Here is a 17,594-nt window from a genome sequence, read left to right on the forward strand (position 1 = left end):
ATGTTTTACACAAAGTGGTATCTGACTTCCACCTTAACCAAGATATTTTTCTCTCTACATTCTTCAGAGACCCGTCCATGCCATTAGAGCATGCAATGCACTCCTTAGATGTGTGAAGGGCACTTCTTTATTATCTGAATCGCACTAAGGGCTTCAGAGTCACCAAGCGTTTGTTTGTAGCTTACAAGGGCTCTGTGAGAGTCTCCTGCATTTCCAGACAAAGACTGTTGAACTCATTGTAATGACTTATAAGTCACAGCACGTACAACCACCTGAAGCAATCAAGGCCCACTCTGCCCGTGCCTATGCTTCATCAGCTGCATACTTATCAGGGGTAACCTTCACAGACATCTGTAAAGCAGCAACTTGATCCAGTGAGTTACCTTTCATCAAGCTTTACACTATAGATGTGCACTCTGCTGCCAAAGTGAGCTTCAGGAAAAGTGTATTGAAGCGAGTGTTAAAATAGGGATGTGCACGGAACCACGGAGGCGTGGTCCGGCACTGGGGGGAGTATGTCTTTAAGGGGGGGCGGTAGTACTTACACACACACCCCACCGCTGCTCTTCCCCCTCCGGCGCTGGACTTTCCAAAAACGTTCTTGGGGCGGCAGAGTTCCTCCCTGCCACCCCTGCCCCTGTCGTTGTCTGCAAAGGGTTAAAGTAGAAAAAGCTGGCGGCACGCATGCGCCCTTTGCAGCGTGCGCGTTCATTTCTGCTGCTGGTGCGCGCACGCCAGTGGCAAAAACAAGCATGCGCGCCACCAGCTTTTTAAGAAGTTAAGTACTACCGCCCCCCCTTAAAGACACACTCCCCCCAAACCGGTCCATGCACACGACTATGTTAAAATAGCTACTACCGCACCCTCCTCCATTGGGAGCTAGCTAAACAACCATTCTTATGGATCTCAACAGATCTCAGTCTAGATAAACAGGCTGCTCACCTGTAACTTTTGATCTGGTAGAGATCCGTCGACATCCATAAGAACCTTCTGAACCACCCCTCTGCAGTAGTGCTACTCTTTGTGTACTGAGTGTGCATGCTATTCTCATGCACTGATGAACTCACCTGCTTCCAGATGATCACCGTGGGATCGTTTTCCACGGTGATTGTCCAAGAACTGAAGAACATAGCACCCGGCCTGCCTTTAAATAGCACACTTTAGGTGTGGAGGTGGGGCTCGGCCGCCTCGACGAGCTGCGGCATTCTACCACAATGGTCCTGCGCAGGCGCAGTACCTATTCTTATGGTTGTCAATGGATCTCTACCAGATCAAATGTTACAGGTGAGCAATCTGGTTTTGTGTGTGTTTAAATCCTGTGAATTCCCCCTCCATGTTCATGTTTTCTCCTTTTTAACTACCATGTAGAGGTTTAACGGGTCATGATACATAACATCCTACCCACCCACCCTTTTCATGCATAAAGCTCACTTCAGTTAGATTAAGAAACAAAATTGGCAGAAAAGGCTTTTCTTCTACCTTTTCCATTGACTTGGGCTGTGGGTGCTGGATGTGGAAGGCTATGGATACCTTTGGGATGAGATAGGTGATAGTATGAATCAGATGTTAATAGCTTTAGTTGGAATTCTAGTTGTCATTCTTTTTGATTTTGAGTCCTTTTGGGGTAGGGAACTCTCTTATTTCTTTCTTTCTATGTAAACAGCTTTGAGAGCTTTTGTTGAAAAGCAGTTTATAAATATTTGTAGCAGTAGTAGTAGTAGTAGTAGTAGTAGTTCTAGTTCTAGTTTAAACAGTCAGCCCTGTATCTGTGGGCTTAGGTTGCCACTTAGTAGTAGGGATGGGCCTGGACCGGTCCGGACCTGGGTGGTTCAGTCCGGGGGTGGGGGGTAGCTTTAAGAGCGGCGGGAGGGTTTACTTACCCCTCCTGCCGCTTTCCTGCTCTGGCGCCGTAATGTAATGAGTAATTGGGGCGGCAGGATACCTTCCTGCCGCCCCTTCCCCGATCTTGCTCTACAAAAACTCCCAGTAATCCTTTGCGCGCGCACACGACGTGCGCACACGCGCAAAGGATTACTGGGAGTTTTTGTAGAGCAAGATCGGGGAAGGGGCGGCAGGGAGGTATCCTGCTGCCCCATTACTCATTACATTACGGCGCCAGAGCAGGAAAGCGGCGGGAGGGGTAAGTAAACCCTCCCGCCTCTCTTAAAGCTACCCCCCACCCCAGTGCCGGACCGCAGTGTGGCGGTTCCATGCACACCCCTACTTAGTAGCTTACCACAAAAGAAAAACAAAGGCAGGTGGGGCTTATGAATGGAGAATGTCCATGATCAGAAAAGAATCATGTAAATATTCTGTATTGGGGACTGTGGCAGCCAGGTGGGCAAGATAGTACAACCTGATGGGAATAAAAAGCAGTTAGGGCTTTCCAGTCAGTGCCTGGAGCTCCCTCCCCTTCCCCCCTGCATTTTGTGAGGGTGGGGTTGGTTGATCTATTCAGATGTTTATTTGTGCCAGGACCCCCTTACTTGTACAGGTGGCCCTTGTTATCCACCGGGATTCCGTTCTGGCCTACAACTGCAGATAACACAACCATGAGTCAATGGGAATTGGGGGGTTAGGTTCCCTGAGGCTAAAACAGCAGAGAGGAGGCATAAATAAGAGAAAGAAAGTACTGTACCATGCTCTCTGGGTCTCCAGCTGTCCAGCAATGCCCCCCCCCCATTCCTCCGATTTTCTGTGAAAATTCATGGGGGAAATTTCTTTTTTGAAGAAAAGCCACAAAATGGCTCTGTGCTGCAAAATGGTGGCCAGCGATGACATTGGAAGTCATTTCTGGCCACCCAGGAACCACAGATAGGTGGATTCTGCCTCTCCCCCCCCCCCGAACCCTTTGATAATGGGTCCATATTGCCCGACTACAGATTCGTGAAACCATGGGTGCTGGGGCCACAGATAATGAGGGCCACCTGTATAGCTTGGCAGTTTAGCCCCATCAATAATGCAAGAGTACTGGGTGAGGTTCCTCCCTTTTTAGGCTCAAGGCACAAGCACCTCTCTGCAGGTGCCCCAAACGGAGCCAAAAAATCCTAGGTGTAGTGCTTTGGTGCCAATATAGGTGGTGGCTTATGCAGGGAAAACTTTTATTTAGAGCATACTGGACTCCAGCTGAACTTTCTACAATAAATTTGCTGATTGGGATATAGAACCTTGGAGGCTACTCATGTTCACATGCTTTAGAAGTGTCATGCCATTATTTCATTGTGTTTAGTGGTATACCGTAGTGTACTAATTTGATAATTAGCCTGGTATGTTATTTCGTTCATACCAGGTTACCTGCCATTTGGACCTTGATTTCTCTCCAGCAGCTCTATATCCATCTTGGCTGCAAAACAAGCATTTCTGATGTAGGAAATGTGTGACCAACCATGCAGTCTAGCTGAAGGAACAAATATTTGTCAGTGAGAGGGTAGACAAACAGGAGAGTTTGAGGAAATTGCTGTACATTTTTGGACAGATTGGTGAAAATTGGGTACATTTGCTCAAAGATTGCTCTCAGAGTTTCCTATCCCTTTAAAAAAAATCTTTGCATTGCTTTGTTCATCTTTTAATATTTTTTAACTTCCCGGGATATGTCATGTTGCCGGGCTTCAGTAGAGAAGTGCACGTGACTTTGTGTGGGGAAAGGAAATTATGAGACTTAAGGGTTGTATTTAAATGCTGTAAACTTCATTTTTTATCAGAATTCTGTATAATGGGGAAATGTTCTTGGATAATTGTGATGATATTCAATTTGCAAAGGTCCTAATAAGAGAGACTATCCATCCAAGGAACAGAAGGCAGATGAAAGTGAAGGGAGGCAAAGCAATGAACAGCTAAATCGTCAGCATTCTCCACTCTGCAAATCCTTGATCCGTTCCACTGCTGGTGGAAGCTTGTCTAACAAGAGGTATGTGTTCTTCAATAGAATTTTTAGTAATACTTTTTCTATGAATATTCATGCAGCAGAGTGTTTCTGCAGCAATTATATTATCTCTGACAGAGGGTTCCAAATCAGAAATTCTAGATCTGTTTGTTGCTTGTCTACCTGCGTTTTGAGTGCCTGTAGTTGTGGTATATGGTTACCAGCTGCAATGCTCACTTCTGGGTCTTTTGAATACAGGAGAACCTTGTTATTCACAGAACCGCTATTTGTGGTTCCATGTATCTGAGGGATGTCTAATAGACACCCGTTTCCAGTTTTTGTGGTTTTTCAAGGCGTTTTTTCGTGTGTGTGGGGGGGGGGCATTCCTTGGCACATGGGGGACCTGTGAGCATGCCACAGTAAGTATTTTCATCATTCTGGACCATTTTTGGCTGTTTGTTTGTATTTTTCCTCCACCCTGGAACATAACCCCCCTAAAGACTGGATGGCTTTAAGAGGGGTTTAGATAAATTCATGGAGGACAGGTCTTTCAATGGCTACTAGTCTGGTGGCTATAGGCCACCTCCAGCCTCAGAGGCAAGATGCTTTAAATACCAGTTGCAGGGGAGCAACAGCAGGAGAGAGGCCATGCCCCCACCTCTTGCCTGTGGGCTTCCCAGAGGCATCTGGTGGGCCACTGTATGAAACCGGATGCTGGACTAGATAGGCCTTGGGCCTGATCCAGCAGGGCTGTTCTTATGTTTTTTTCCCATAGCCGTAATGCCTCGTTGCTCGTTGTAGCATGCAAGGAACGGAACCCCCGCAAGTAACAAGGTTCTCCTGTCTACATGTCAGTGGGAAGATGTGAACTCTTTCCTGGTAACGGAGCTTGACAAAATTTGTACTTTGTGCTATCATTTTCTGCATCATTTTATTAAGCTTAAATCACTTAGTCTTTTAAGGTTGTAATCCTATGCTTTGCTGTGAATGGCACAAAGGGTTTTCTTGTCCCTCTGTGCCAAATCTGCAAACACTAGCTGGGGTATTGTGTAAGAGACATTTTTAAAAAGCTAAGGAGGGGTATTATTACCACACTTGTCCCAGACACGTTTATACTACCACATCTGTAGCTATGCTTTAGCTCGGGTTTGGTCTTGTAGCCACTTGCAAGAGTGAGTAACTTAGGATCGCAGTCTAGACGCAGGCAAATGTCCTTGGAATACCCTAGGGACAAGGCTTTGAAACAAAGAAATGAGCATTATTGACATAACAGAAGCACAATGCAAATGAAAGTATTTGGCAACCAGCTCATGCAGACAATAACACAAAGAATATAAACAGTAACTGTTATGCTGGCAATACAAAGGGGAGGCGGTGGCAAGGGAGTGTCAGTTAAGCAGGCAAGGAAAAAAGGGACGGGGCTTGGAGAGGTAGAATAGAGGGGACAGAGGTGGTGGTGGAGGAGAGGAAGTTCTGTTAGTTTTCCCAAGTCTGCTCTGTCATGTACACCAAAGGAGTGCTTCCCTCCTGTGAAGATGGGGAAAGCTGGTGTCCCTTATTAGGTCTTTCCAGGCAGAGGCAAGGATAGGTAGGTGTAGCACCCAAGATTGTGGCTCTGCACAAGCCCACAGCAAATTGGGTAGAAGACTTAGCTCTTGGCAGGCCTGCTTTGGGAAGGACTTGGCCTCGGAATGCCTGTCGGGGCAGTGCGGGGAGCGGGGGATCCACTAAGGAATCTCTCTGAGTTTTGCCCTGGGGGAATCTTGGAACTCTTGCTCCGTCAGAGCACCAGAATAATCTTGTGGAAAGCACAGAGAGCTTTCCCAAGGGCTTGGGTTGCTGAGGACGGCCAGGGCGGTACACCGGATGTCCCACTCAAGGCATGCTCAGAACTAGGGACTCTGCTAATCCCATGGTCCAGAATTCCAGCTTGAGGCTCAGCAGCCTCATGATTTCATTTCAAAGAAGGGGAAGGGGATTGAGGAATGGAAGCAGGCTCTGGGGCAGTACTTAGCAGCTTGTGCCACTAGATGTAGTCAGAGATTAATTGTGTTTTGCTACTAAGTTGTTTAGTTTTGAGGAACAGCAGTACTTTCCGTCAGTTTTTAAAAGAATTGTTTTTGGGTAATTAGTATAGGTTAACTTTTAGAATGGTGTTCTAACACACACACCACATTTCATTAAAACAATCTCAGGGCAGTTCACAGAACAATTAAAACAGGACTATAAAAACACACAATTAAAATATTAAGCTAAAATATAAAAACGTCTCACTAAAAATTTAAAATAAAAGCATAAAATAACCATACAAAATACAATATACATAGAAGCAGCAATAGAGACAATCCTCTAAAAGCCAGGGTAAAAAGCCAAGATTTAACACGCTTTCTAAAAACTAAAAGCAGAGCCCCCTCAGATGACCTCATCAAGCGTGCAGCAACCTTTGGGAGCAGGCCGTCTAGGTATCCAGGGCCCAAACCATGTATCCAGGCCCACCCCCCACCCCTCCACACACCTACTCACCTTTCTCTTGGCGTGCCAGGCTATTGCATGGAATAGGAGGCTCCTGCATGCTTTCCACGTGTATCCAGCTCTCTCCTTTCTTGCTCAGTCAAGCTTATTTAAAACCGCCTTTCTTGTTTGTAGTTCTCCAGCTAAGAAGCCTGGCCTTAAGAAGTCTCTACAGTTTGAAACAGATACTTTTGCTTTGGGATCTGAAGGCCATGGCTCAGAGTACTTAGAAGCATCAGCATCCTCTCTCAGCAGTCTTCTAGGCATGGTGGCAGAAACCTCTGAGGACAAGTATCGCCTTCTAGACCAGAGAGATAAGATTATGCGGCAAGGTAAGAGTTAATGTACGGGGATAAAGATTTTGGTACAGATCGGGTAGAAAAGGCCCCACCCACAGAGCTGTGATACTGGCACATATACCCCTGCAGCTTTCAAAACCCTGAGGGAGCAGACAATCCAAACTTCTGATTTTTCCTTTTTTTTAGCTCGAGTAAAACGAACCGATCTTGGCAAAGCTAAAACCTTTGTGGGCACATGCCCAGACATGTGTCCAGAAAAAGAGCGTTATATGAGAGAAACACGGAACCAACTTAGTTTGTTTGAAGTGCTTCCAGGAACGGACAAGGTACTGGTGGTTTGTTCTTGTCATCTACTGATTGGATATGCCTTGTGACTTTTGAAACGGCCTCTGGTGTTCAGGACAAATGATGGGTTTTGTTTGGGTGCAACATTCCAGAAAATAAGAACTTATTTTTATATCAATGCATGAAATATTGTATCAAGTCATTGTGAACAGGTGAGAAAAATCTGTACAATTTAAAAAATACATGCAGCTTTTCTTTATCCTTATGCGAACAGTAGTGGAGCTTTTAAAGAATGTCCAGATGACGGCTTTCTTGGGTTTCTCACTGAGTGCTGTAAAGCTCAATGAAGTGTAGAAAGAGTCTGTGGGGAAAGCAGGTAGGACACTCTCATCTAATCCAGAAGCCAACTGAGTGGAGTGTTGTCAGCTGTGTGGAGTGGAAGGGGCTAGTTCAGTTCAGACTGATGTCCCCTGTAACCCTCTGGTTTTCAGGGACCAGAAGCACTGAAACAGTGTGCCTGACTCCTGTAGTTTGCACTTGCTGACTGGAATAGCCTCTGTAGTCCTATCTAAGAATTCAGCATTCTATAGAACTTGCTGACAAGGCCACTGCTGACAAGAGGCTTTTTTCTAAAGTATCTCCCCCTGCTTTTTTGCTTGGTTTGTTTTGAATAAGCACTTTCTGTGTCGGAGTGCTACTCCTCGCTCCCAAAATACATGTAACTGTGTCCTAGATGTAAGCCCCATGTTCAGAGGCAGTATGCTCCTGAACATGGCTTGGTGAACTGAGAGGTAGAGATGGGGCATGAGAACAATGTAACTATGATCTTAAGCAGCTAGTCAGCAATATTTAAGTGATGCTAAACCTTTTGCTCACAGGAGTGCTTCAGGCAGATTGCAATGGATGGATTTAGACTTACATCTACTTCATGAGTGAGGCACAGGAGTATGTTGATTATCCAGGCATGGCCTGCCTTATAAAACCCATTTAAGGAGCACTCCAATAACTAAAAGTTGTAATATTCTTGGGACAAGAAACCATTTTCTCATTCCTTTAGCTATGTAAACTGCTTTGACTACTACTAAGTTGTAGTAATATGGGAAGCCGTCTGCTACAGGGGTGTGTGAAAGCTTTTTGGATAGTTCTTGAAAAACAGCATGTTAGCAGGAGTCTGGACAAGATAAGAGTCATGGACATTTACATTTATTAGCTTTCTCAGTGAAGACTAGAGCGATTGGGCTAGAAATGTTTTTAATTTTCCCTCTCTAAGGTTGACCACACAGCAGCAATAAAGGAATATAGCAGGTCTTCAGCAGACCAGGAGGAACCTTTGCCACATGAACTGAGGCCTTCTGAGGTGTTGGGTATGACAATGGACTACTTAGTAACCCAAATCATGGACAAAGGAGAAGGGAATTATCGGGAGTGGTATGATTTTGTATGGAACAGAACTCGTGGGATAAGAAAGGTAACCATTCTGGGTGAGGCCCTGTAGATTTGACTGTTAGAATACGTGAAAATAGGAATCTATTAGATGCGTCCAAATGGGATAGGAATTTTGAAGATGACAACAGCAGTATTTCAGAGAGGGGGCAAAGACATTGGTGGAGTGTGTGTGTGTGTGTGCGCGCGCGCGTGCGTGCACATGCGCATGCATGCAAAGCCCACTCTAATATATTCAAGTTTATATAACAAATGAGTGTTTTTTAAAAGCATTAGAAAGCAATGCATTATCTTGTTCCTTTTTATATCTAATAACTCCAACATTGCTACCAAGACAGCTCAGAGATGTACCGCCACCCATTTTTATTTGTTGAAGCAAATAAATTTTTGCTTTTGGCATGCACACTGAATTGTTTATACACTTAGATAACACTCAGTAGGACTGGTAGGACCAGAGATTTAGCTGTTCCTCAGGGGAATAATCATATCAGTCTGAAATGGTAGCGGGAAGTTATCATCATCCTCTCCACCATGGAACTCCTGGAAGACGGGTAGCTAGGGAGCATAGTTTTTTCTATTTGGAGGATTGTAAGGAACTTAATAAATAGGATCAACACAAGCATTGGTTCTTTATATGTGCCTGCTGCACATCCCAGTACTTAAATCCTTCCTAGCATTTCCCTTTCTCCCAGATTGTGCCTCTCAGGTTAGGGTTCAGGATTTGTCCAGCTCTGCACAGTGTATTAAAATTTTGTTTTCTGCATCTTGTATGCACAACACCCTTTATTCTGCTTAGCATGTTATTTTCTACTCTCATGCTTGCTTTATGCTTCCCTCAGTATGTATAGATGTCTTCTACCTGATCTCTTTCTCTTAAACTGCTGTCACTGCATGAAGAGGAGATGACCTCTAAGTTGGTAGTGGCACTTTTTGGTTTCTTTGCAGATAGACACATTGGTTCTGCACCTGGGTCTAGAAATGTCTAGAATACTTATTGCTGTGTTGAGAATTGCAGCAGAATATTTCAGCATTATAGAAATCTTTAATGTGTGCAAGGTACAATAGGTAAGTGAAATTGAAGCTTACGTTTCTGTTGGCCTAAATGTGTGTTTGTGTTGACCAGGATATAACCCAGCAACATCTCTGTTGTCCTCTGACGGTTTCCTTGATTGAGAAATGTACCCGTTTTCATATCCACTGTGCCCACCACTTATGTGAGGAGCCTATGTCCTCTTTTGATGCAAAGATCAACAATGAGAACATGACAAAATGCCTCCAGAGTCTGAAGGAGATGTATCAAGATCTTGCGAACAAGGGTGTCTACTGCAAGAGTGAAGCAGAATTCAGGGGCTATAATGTCCTCCTCAACCTCAACAAAGGGGATATTCTCAGGTGAATCTTGAAATGATTTGGCACTAATGTGCCCTCTTCCACTTGCAACATTTGTAGTATTTGTACATTAATTGCAGAATGACATTATCATGTTCATTTTTAAGACAGAAGATCAATTCTGTGACAATAGCATAGAATGATGAAAGAGAGCAAAAACCCACCCAGTCTCATATCCTGCCAGGGCAGTGCCATCCATCCATCAGCTCCTTTTACATTTCAGCTTACAGAAGTATAGTGTGTCTAAACTATTGTTATTGACAAATGTGTGGTCTGTCTTTGGGGTAAACAGCATAGGACCAGTTCCTTTCTCTTTGCTTGTATTAATGGAAATAAACTCACCAAGAGGAGGGGTCATTCTTAGTAGTTAGTTTATTAATTTATACCCACCTTTCTGCACTGAAGTACATTCAAGCTGATTTATATGCAAAAGAAAGTGATTTATATGCATTGACAACATAATCCACCCAATGCATCAAGACAAAAGAAATTATCAGGAGATCACTTTAAAGGTCTAAAAAGCTCACCTAATGAGATAGCCTTCACAGCTCCTATGAGAGTGGCAGGGAATGGGCCAGACTTCGTTCTGAAAAGAGGCCATTCTATACTTTGTGTGCCACAACCAAGAAGCCCTCGCTTATGGAGGCCGCCACCTCAAGGTCCTCTTCAGAGGAGCGGAAGTTACAGGCCAGTTTGGGTTGGAGGAGGCAGTTCTTAAGAGAGTCTGATCCCAGCCCATTTAGGGCTTCAACAGTTAAAACCAATGCCTTGAACTGAGCTTGAAAACAGATTGGCAGGCAGTGGGGCACCAGTCATGGGAAGAATGGTAATTTTTATAGTTGAAGCATTACTTTCTTCCAACATGACTGGTGCTCCACTGCCTGCTTATCTGTTTCTGTGTCTAATGGCTGAAGGCAGAAATTTAGTTGGTGAAATTTCCACCATCATTTGGAGGTGGGAACTTCACCAGTTGAAGTTCTGGCTATCAATCAGCTGTAGTACAGGCAGAATGTCAACAAGTGCTGCTTGCACCCTCATATGCTAGGCATAGTTACACCTGTTGAATGTCTGCTTGTTGTGAAACTGTTAAAAGTGCTGGACCCTCTGGCTCTATTCACCCACCAGAGAACGGAACAACTAAGTGTACTTTAAAGTGCATTTGAAGATCTATGCTCAAGCAATACGTGCAGCAAAGAAGCAATTTTTTTCTGCCCGTATTGCATCCGCAAGCTCACATCCAGCAAAGTTGTCCAGGGTTGTGAGAGGGCTAGTACATGCCCCTAATAATACCTGAGCTGGTCTTGTGGTAGCAAGCATGACTTGTCCCCTAGCTAAGCAGGTTCCACCCTGGTTACATATGAATGGGAGACTAGAAGTGTGAGCATTGTAAGATATTCCCCTCAGGGGATGGAGCCACTCTGGGAAGAGCAGAAAGTTCCAAGTTCCTTTCCTAGCATCTCCAAGATAGGGCTGAGAAAGATTCCTGCCTGCAACCTTGGAGAAGCCGCTACCAGTCTGTGAAAACAACACTGAGCCAGATAGACCAATGGTCTGACTCAGTGTATGGTAGCTTCTTATGTTCCTATGTCATCAGAATTTGGAATCATCAGTTACTCACTGTGATGTTTTAAAAGAGTTATTTGTGGATAAAATCTCTCGTATTCAGGCTGACTAGACTCAGACCCTACATTTACTGCAGTCTGGTGTGGAGGTGTCCAGCAACTCCTCTTATGTGGCTGGGCTGGATCAGTTTCAGTTTCTGACTCCTGAGGATGTGGACAAGCTGCTTGGAGTGGTGTCGCCCAACACCTGTTCTCTTGACCCTTGTCCAACATGGCTTATACTATCAGACAGGGGGTTGTTATATACAACAACAAATATTTATATACCTCTTTTCAACAAAAGTCCCCAAAGTGGTTTTTGTAGATATAAATAAATAAAACAACTCCCTGTCCCCAAAGGGCTCACAATCTAAACAAGAAACATAAGACAGACACCAGCAACAGCCACTGGAGGGATGCTGGGCTGAGGATGGATAGGGCCAGTTGCTCTCCTGCTAAATAAAGAGAATCATCTCTTTTAAAAGGTCCCTCTACTCACCAGGGTTGTTGTAGAAAGCCTAGGAGGGATTATAAATGCTTCTCTGAGGGAGGGCAGGATGCCTCTTTTTCTTAAGGAGGCAATTTATTAAACCTCTCTTGAAGAAGCCTGCATTGAATCCCTCAGAGTTAAGCAACTATAGGCCTGTCTCCAACCTTCCATGGCTATGTAAGGTAATTGGGAAGGTGGTGACCTTCCAGCTCTAGGTGGTCTTAGAGGAAACTGATTATCTAGACCCATTTCAAACCTGCTTTTGGGTGGGAAATAATAAAGCTGTCCATCTTTAAAGTGCCATGAGACCATTGTATCTGACTCATTCTCTGTTGCACTCATAAGAGTGGGTTCTGCACCTGAGTAGGACCATTCAGGCAGAAGTGACTAGCTCCTTGAAGTGCTTAGCCCCGCCCCTTGCACGTGCTGTGTTTCCTCAATTTGGGCTGGCTAGCGTTTTCTCCTAAGTTCCTTTCTGGCTGCCATTGTGTCGGCACCTTGGGCAGTTACTCCTCGGGCCAGAACAGTGTTCTAAAAACAGTGTTTTAAAAAGTACAAAAATAGATTCGTTTTTCATGTGTTATGACTCGGACTGGACCAGACAATTCTTACTCTAAACACTGTCAACTTAATCAAAATGGATGGACGGTTTATTCGGTTACAACCTTGGATTGGACTTGGACTTTAATTTATACACTTTAGTGTGTGTGTCCCCCCCCTTTATTTCTCTACCTTGTTATGGATAAGAAAAAGACTTTTAAGCACTGTGTTTGCTGCACACTAAACTCCCGTCAGCGGGTGACCATGATTTGTGTTTAATTTGAGGGGAGAACACAACACCTCCACCTGTAAGATTTGTTTAACTCTCTCATCAAATGAGAAAAAATAAGAGCACTGTGGCTAAGAGCTGCCCTTTACGATGAAATGCTCTGCCTTGGCCGAGATCTCCATTTGACACTCCCGTGCCCTCAACATCGGGCACAATGCCGAAGTTGGAGACTGCTGCCACACAATTTAAATCCTTGACACAAGCTTCCATGGCAGCTTCTACCGGCACATTTAAAGCGCATTTAAAGTACATTTAAAGCGTCAAAGCTGCCTTCGGATTCTTCTCATCGTAAAAGGCATAAGTCCCAGCATCGGGGTTCCTGTGCTCCTGGCAGGAAGACAAAAAAATAAGTTAGCTTTGCAAGTCTCGACAGTCCTGAGTTTATTCAAGGATCTGAGCATTCAGGTCAACTGGTCAAAGTCCAGACTAGAGACTGTTAAACATATAAATTACATAGGAGCAGTCCTTGATGCACAGATGCAGCATGCATTTCTACCTGAGGAATGCTTCCTCCGCATCAAGGAACTAATAACTTCTTTGATGATGCAACTCAGACAAAAAGCCCACAAAGTTCAGAAACTACTGGGCCTGATGGCGTCATGCAACTCCAGGGTGCACTTCACCCAGCTACGTCTCTGGCAACTTCAACTTTGGATCTGGTACATGATCCATTGAATCCATTAGAATGGGTTCTGCGCCTGCGCGGAAGCCTCTCGGTGTCGCGTTGCACAGCTCCTTTTTGGCGCCTGCGCCCCGCTCCACGTGACTACGTGGCTATTTAAGGGGGAGGAAGCGCAGGAAACTCAGTTCCTTAGTGACTGCCGTAGAGATCTCTCAGTTTCTACGGCTCCTTCATGTGCTTTCCTTGGACATTTTGTGTTTTCTACTGGTTTTTGACTCGGACTGAATTCATGACTTCTCTTGCCTGCTGATTTGGATTATTTGCTCTTCCTTCTGACCTGGACTGTGACTGTTTCTGCTTCTCTAACCCCTTCAACGTGTCGAAAGATCGGACTGATTTCCCAGTAAACCTGACGTCTTATTGTGAGTACAGTGGACACCCCAAAGGGGAAGAAAACCTTTAAGCGCTGCACTAAATGCAATGCCAAATTGCCCTCTCAAGACCACCACAACTTGTATTTGCTGTGTCTGGGCACACATAACTTTGGCCTGTAAAATTTGCCAGTCTTTCTCTAAACAGATGAGATGGAATCGAGAGCTCCGTTTACGAGCTTTCATTTATGACGATGTGTTGGCTGCGCCTTCCTCTTCTGCGAAATCAACCCAGCCACACTGCTCGAAGGACCTGGGTTCGGCCCAGTCTAAAACCTCGACGCCACCCGCTAAGACCCCTAAGCCCTCGAGGCCGGGCGACAAAGATGGCCTCTCCGAGCGGCCCTGCCAAAAAGAAGAAAAAGGCCCCACCGGAATCGACTTCTTCACCAAGATTGGTACAGGACATTGTAATTCTCTCGACATCGAAAGCGCCTCCATCCGAAAAGCCATCGGGGCCTTTGATGCTGGAGACTCCACTCCACTTGGTATTGACAGTTTCACTTCAGCCAGCCGCTTCGACATTGAGCGAGCCGATAGCGACTGCTTCGACACCGTAACCTGATCCTCACTCGACACCAACAGCATTGATATCGACGAAACCAGTACAGTCGACTTTGAGGAAAAAAGCAACTTTGACACCGGGGCTTGCTGCTTTGATATCGATATTGACGGAGACATTAAGGGCCACATCTACAGAACAGACGGCTTCCACCTCGACGGTGCTGCCATTGACGTTCTCGATATCGACTACCAGGGATCTAGTGCTTGCACCATCCCCTATTCGTTCGCCATCGACATCAAGGGAGGATATTCAGTTATCTGCTCTGAACACACCAATGAACATCACCACAGTGACTCCTAGGTTCTGTGCACCGGTGACTTTTATGCTGGAGGATGCTGACGTGGAAGATACTGAGACGCCACCTCTGGATCTCCTTCTGAAGATGTTGGACTCGACAACGAACACACCTTCCACAATCCATGGTTTTCCGCATTCTGAGGAAGATGCTGCCTATACTGCTCCGCGGATACTCATGGCTTACAGCTCACTGCTACAACTCCGTGGCCTACATGCGGCTTCAGTCACCATGTTTCCCCGTCACGGGAAACTGCTTTACCAGGTACGACTTCACCTGGTGCAACATATGACTTCCACGAGGACCGGGCGTGGCGGAGAAGACTGACATCAACACCAGAGCCATCTGCTCCTCCACCTCTGCCTGCAAAATTCTCTGCCAACATGGGCACAAAAACACGAATCTATACTGCCTCAGTGTCTACTCAGACTTTTTTGAGTCATTTTGCAATGACGGGCACAAACTGATCCTTTGCCTTCTCCGTCTCCCCCATGAGCAGCATCTCCAAAGGTACCAACTCAACATACACTTTCCGATCGTGGCTCTTTGGATTTTGAATCTGATACTGAAACAGTGGAATTGGATCCATCGCCCAATGTGGCTACGCCATCCCACATTTCCCCAACAGAAGAGTTAAAAGGAGTGCCGTTTCAACTACAACCCCCATCGGTTTGGGTCACGACGGATGCCTCTCTACAAGGGTGGGGTGGACATTGCAATGCTGCCACAACTCAGGGGGTCTGGACACGCAGTCAGCGCCAACTACACATAAATTATCTGGAGTTGTTAGCGGTTTTTCAAGCCATGAAGGCCTTCTTTCCTATGCTACGAGGCCAAGTGGTTAAGTTACAATTGGACAACACCACTGCTATCGCCTACCTGAACAGGCAGGGGGGCACTGTCTCCAGATCACTCTGTGCACTGAGCATTCAGATCTGGCATTGGTGCATCAAGAACAGTATAACGCCGGTAGCAATGCACATCAAGGGGTCGGACAATGTCTTAGCGGATGGTCTCAGCCGCTCATTCTCAATGGACTGACACGAGTGGGAGTTGAACAACCATTACCTCCACAAAATCTTTGACCTGTGTGGTCATCCTCAGATAGACTTGTTTGCTATGACACAGAATTTAAAGTGTAGACTATTCTGCTCCAGGGCAGGACATGATCCACATTCACTGGGGGATGCGTTCCAACTGAACTGGTCACTCCATCACACTTACATGTTTCCCCCCTTACCGCTCGTAAGCAGGGTAGTAGCTCGACTCTTGAATGTTCCCGCGAGATGCATCTTGATCACACCATGGTGGCCACGCCAAGCATAGTTTCCGCATTTACTCAAACTGACTTCACGTACCTACCAGAGACTTCCAAACTGCCCAGATCTGCTAATTCAAGAGGGTGGTTGGGTGTTACATCCCGAAGTTCTCTCACTGCAACTGACAGCGTGGCGGATCGACTGCTGAGAAAGATCCTGCTGAACAAGCGTAAACCGTCTACAAGGCAAAACTACGCCAGCAAGTGGAAAAGATTCGCATCTTATGCAAAGGCTCACGGGTTCCGTCTCAAACAGGCCACCGTATGGGAGGTCTTGCTCTATATGACGAGCCTGAAGGCATCGCAGTTATCCAGTGTATCCATATGGGTGCACTTGGCAGCTCTCTCTTCTAGACATCCTGGCTGGGATGGCAGGATATTGTTCTCCCATTCCTCCTGTAAAAGTTTCTTGAGGGGACTTATGAATCTATACCCTCCTATACGTAAACCAATAGAACCATGGAGCATTTCTCTGGTCCTTTCCACTCTAACAGAACCACCGTTCGAGCCAATGAGTTCTGCAACACTTAGACATGTCTCCTTGAAAGTGGCCTTTTTAGTGGCTATCACCACTGCTTGCAGGGTGAGTGAACTGACTGCCCTCCGTATGGACATGCCCTACACTCGGTTCTACCTAGACAAAGTTCTACATCCAGACATCACCTTTGTGCCCAAGATAGTTTCAGATTTCTGCATTAACCAGGACATAGTTCTGCCCACCTTTTTTAGATCTCCCTCCACACCTTTGGAGAAGGCTCTCCATTCGTTGGACGTCCGCAGGGCACTACTGTATTATCTCTCAAGGACAAAACCGTTCCGGAGAACGAAAAAGCTCCTAGTGTCATACAAGGGTTCTACTATGGGACAAGCACTGTCCAGACAACGTCTATCTCACTGGCTGGTGGAAACCATTCGCCTGGCCTACTCCATGCAGAAAGTACAGGCCCCGAAATCAATTAAGGTGCATTCCACTAGGGCATTTGGTGTTTCTGCAGCTTTTCTGTCTGGGGTATCCTTTTCTGATATTTGTAAGGCTGCTAGCTGGTCTTCTGAAGAACCATTTGTGAAACACTACGCTATTGATCTGCGCGCCGCAGCAGAGGCGAACTTTGGGAGAGGTGTCCTCAAAAGGGTGTTACAATAATGCACTGCTCCCTCCTCCTTTTGGAGCTAACTGAACACCCATTCTAATGGATTCAACGGATCCCGTACCAGATAAACAGGTTGCTCACCTGTAACTGATGATCTGGTAGAGATCCATTGATATCCATTAGACCCTCCCGAACCTCCCCTCTGCAGTGGACCATGGGCCTATCCAGTAGAACTTACCATCTATACAACTGCTTCAGCGGTCTCCAAGGAACTAAGGTGCCTGAGCTTCCTCCCGCCTTAAATTGCCACGTGATCACGTGAGGTGGGGCGCAGGCACTGAAAAGGAGCTGCGGAACTTGACGCCGAGAGGCTTCCGTACAGGTGCAGAACCCATTCTAATGGATATCAATGGATCTCTACCAGATCATCAGTTACAGGTGAGCAACCTGATTTTTTGTCTGTATTTCATCCAAATGTGGATAGTATACAGATGTTAACAATTCCACCACCAATCCTTGTGTCCTTGCAATGGTGGACAAAACGCATCAACCTGCTGTCCAGT

General features: G+C 45.7%; 1 protein-coding gene across 3 annotated transcripts in view; it reads left to right on the forward strand.

Moving 5' to 3' along the window:
• The window catches only part of MCM3AP (minichromosome maintenance complex component 3 associated protein), a 73,026-nt gene that overhangs the window by 12,268 nt on the left and 43,164 nt on the right, over positions 1-17,594 (forward strand). For all 3 annotated transcript variants that reach the window (XM_053283080.1, XM_053283078.1, XM_053283079.1), the window contains exons 5-9: positions 3,760-3,907; positions 6,509-6,705; positions 6,859-6,998; positions 8,228-8,425; positions 9,524-9,792. In XM_053283080.1, the coding sequence (XP_053139055.1) occupies positions 3,760-3,907; positions 6,509-6,705; positions 6,859-6,998; positions 8,228-8,425; positions 9,524-9,792 (952 nt within the window). The remainder of the gene's footprint in view (positions 1-3,759; positions 3,908-6,508; positions 6,706-6,858; positions 6,999-8,227; positions 8,426-9,523; positions 9,793-17,594) is intronic.

This window comes from Hemicordylus capensis, chromosome 1 (genome assembly GCF_027244095.1).
Source record: "Hemicordylus capensis ecotype Gifberg chromosome 1, rHemCap1.1.pri, whole genome shotgun sequence".
In the NCBI taxonomy this organism is placed as follows: Eukaryota; Metazoa; Chordata; class Lepidosauria; order Squamata; family Cordylidae; genus Hemicordylus; species Hemicordylus capensis.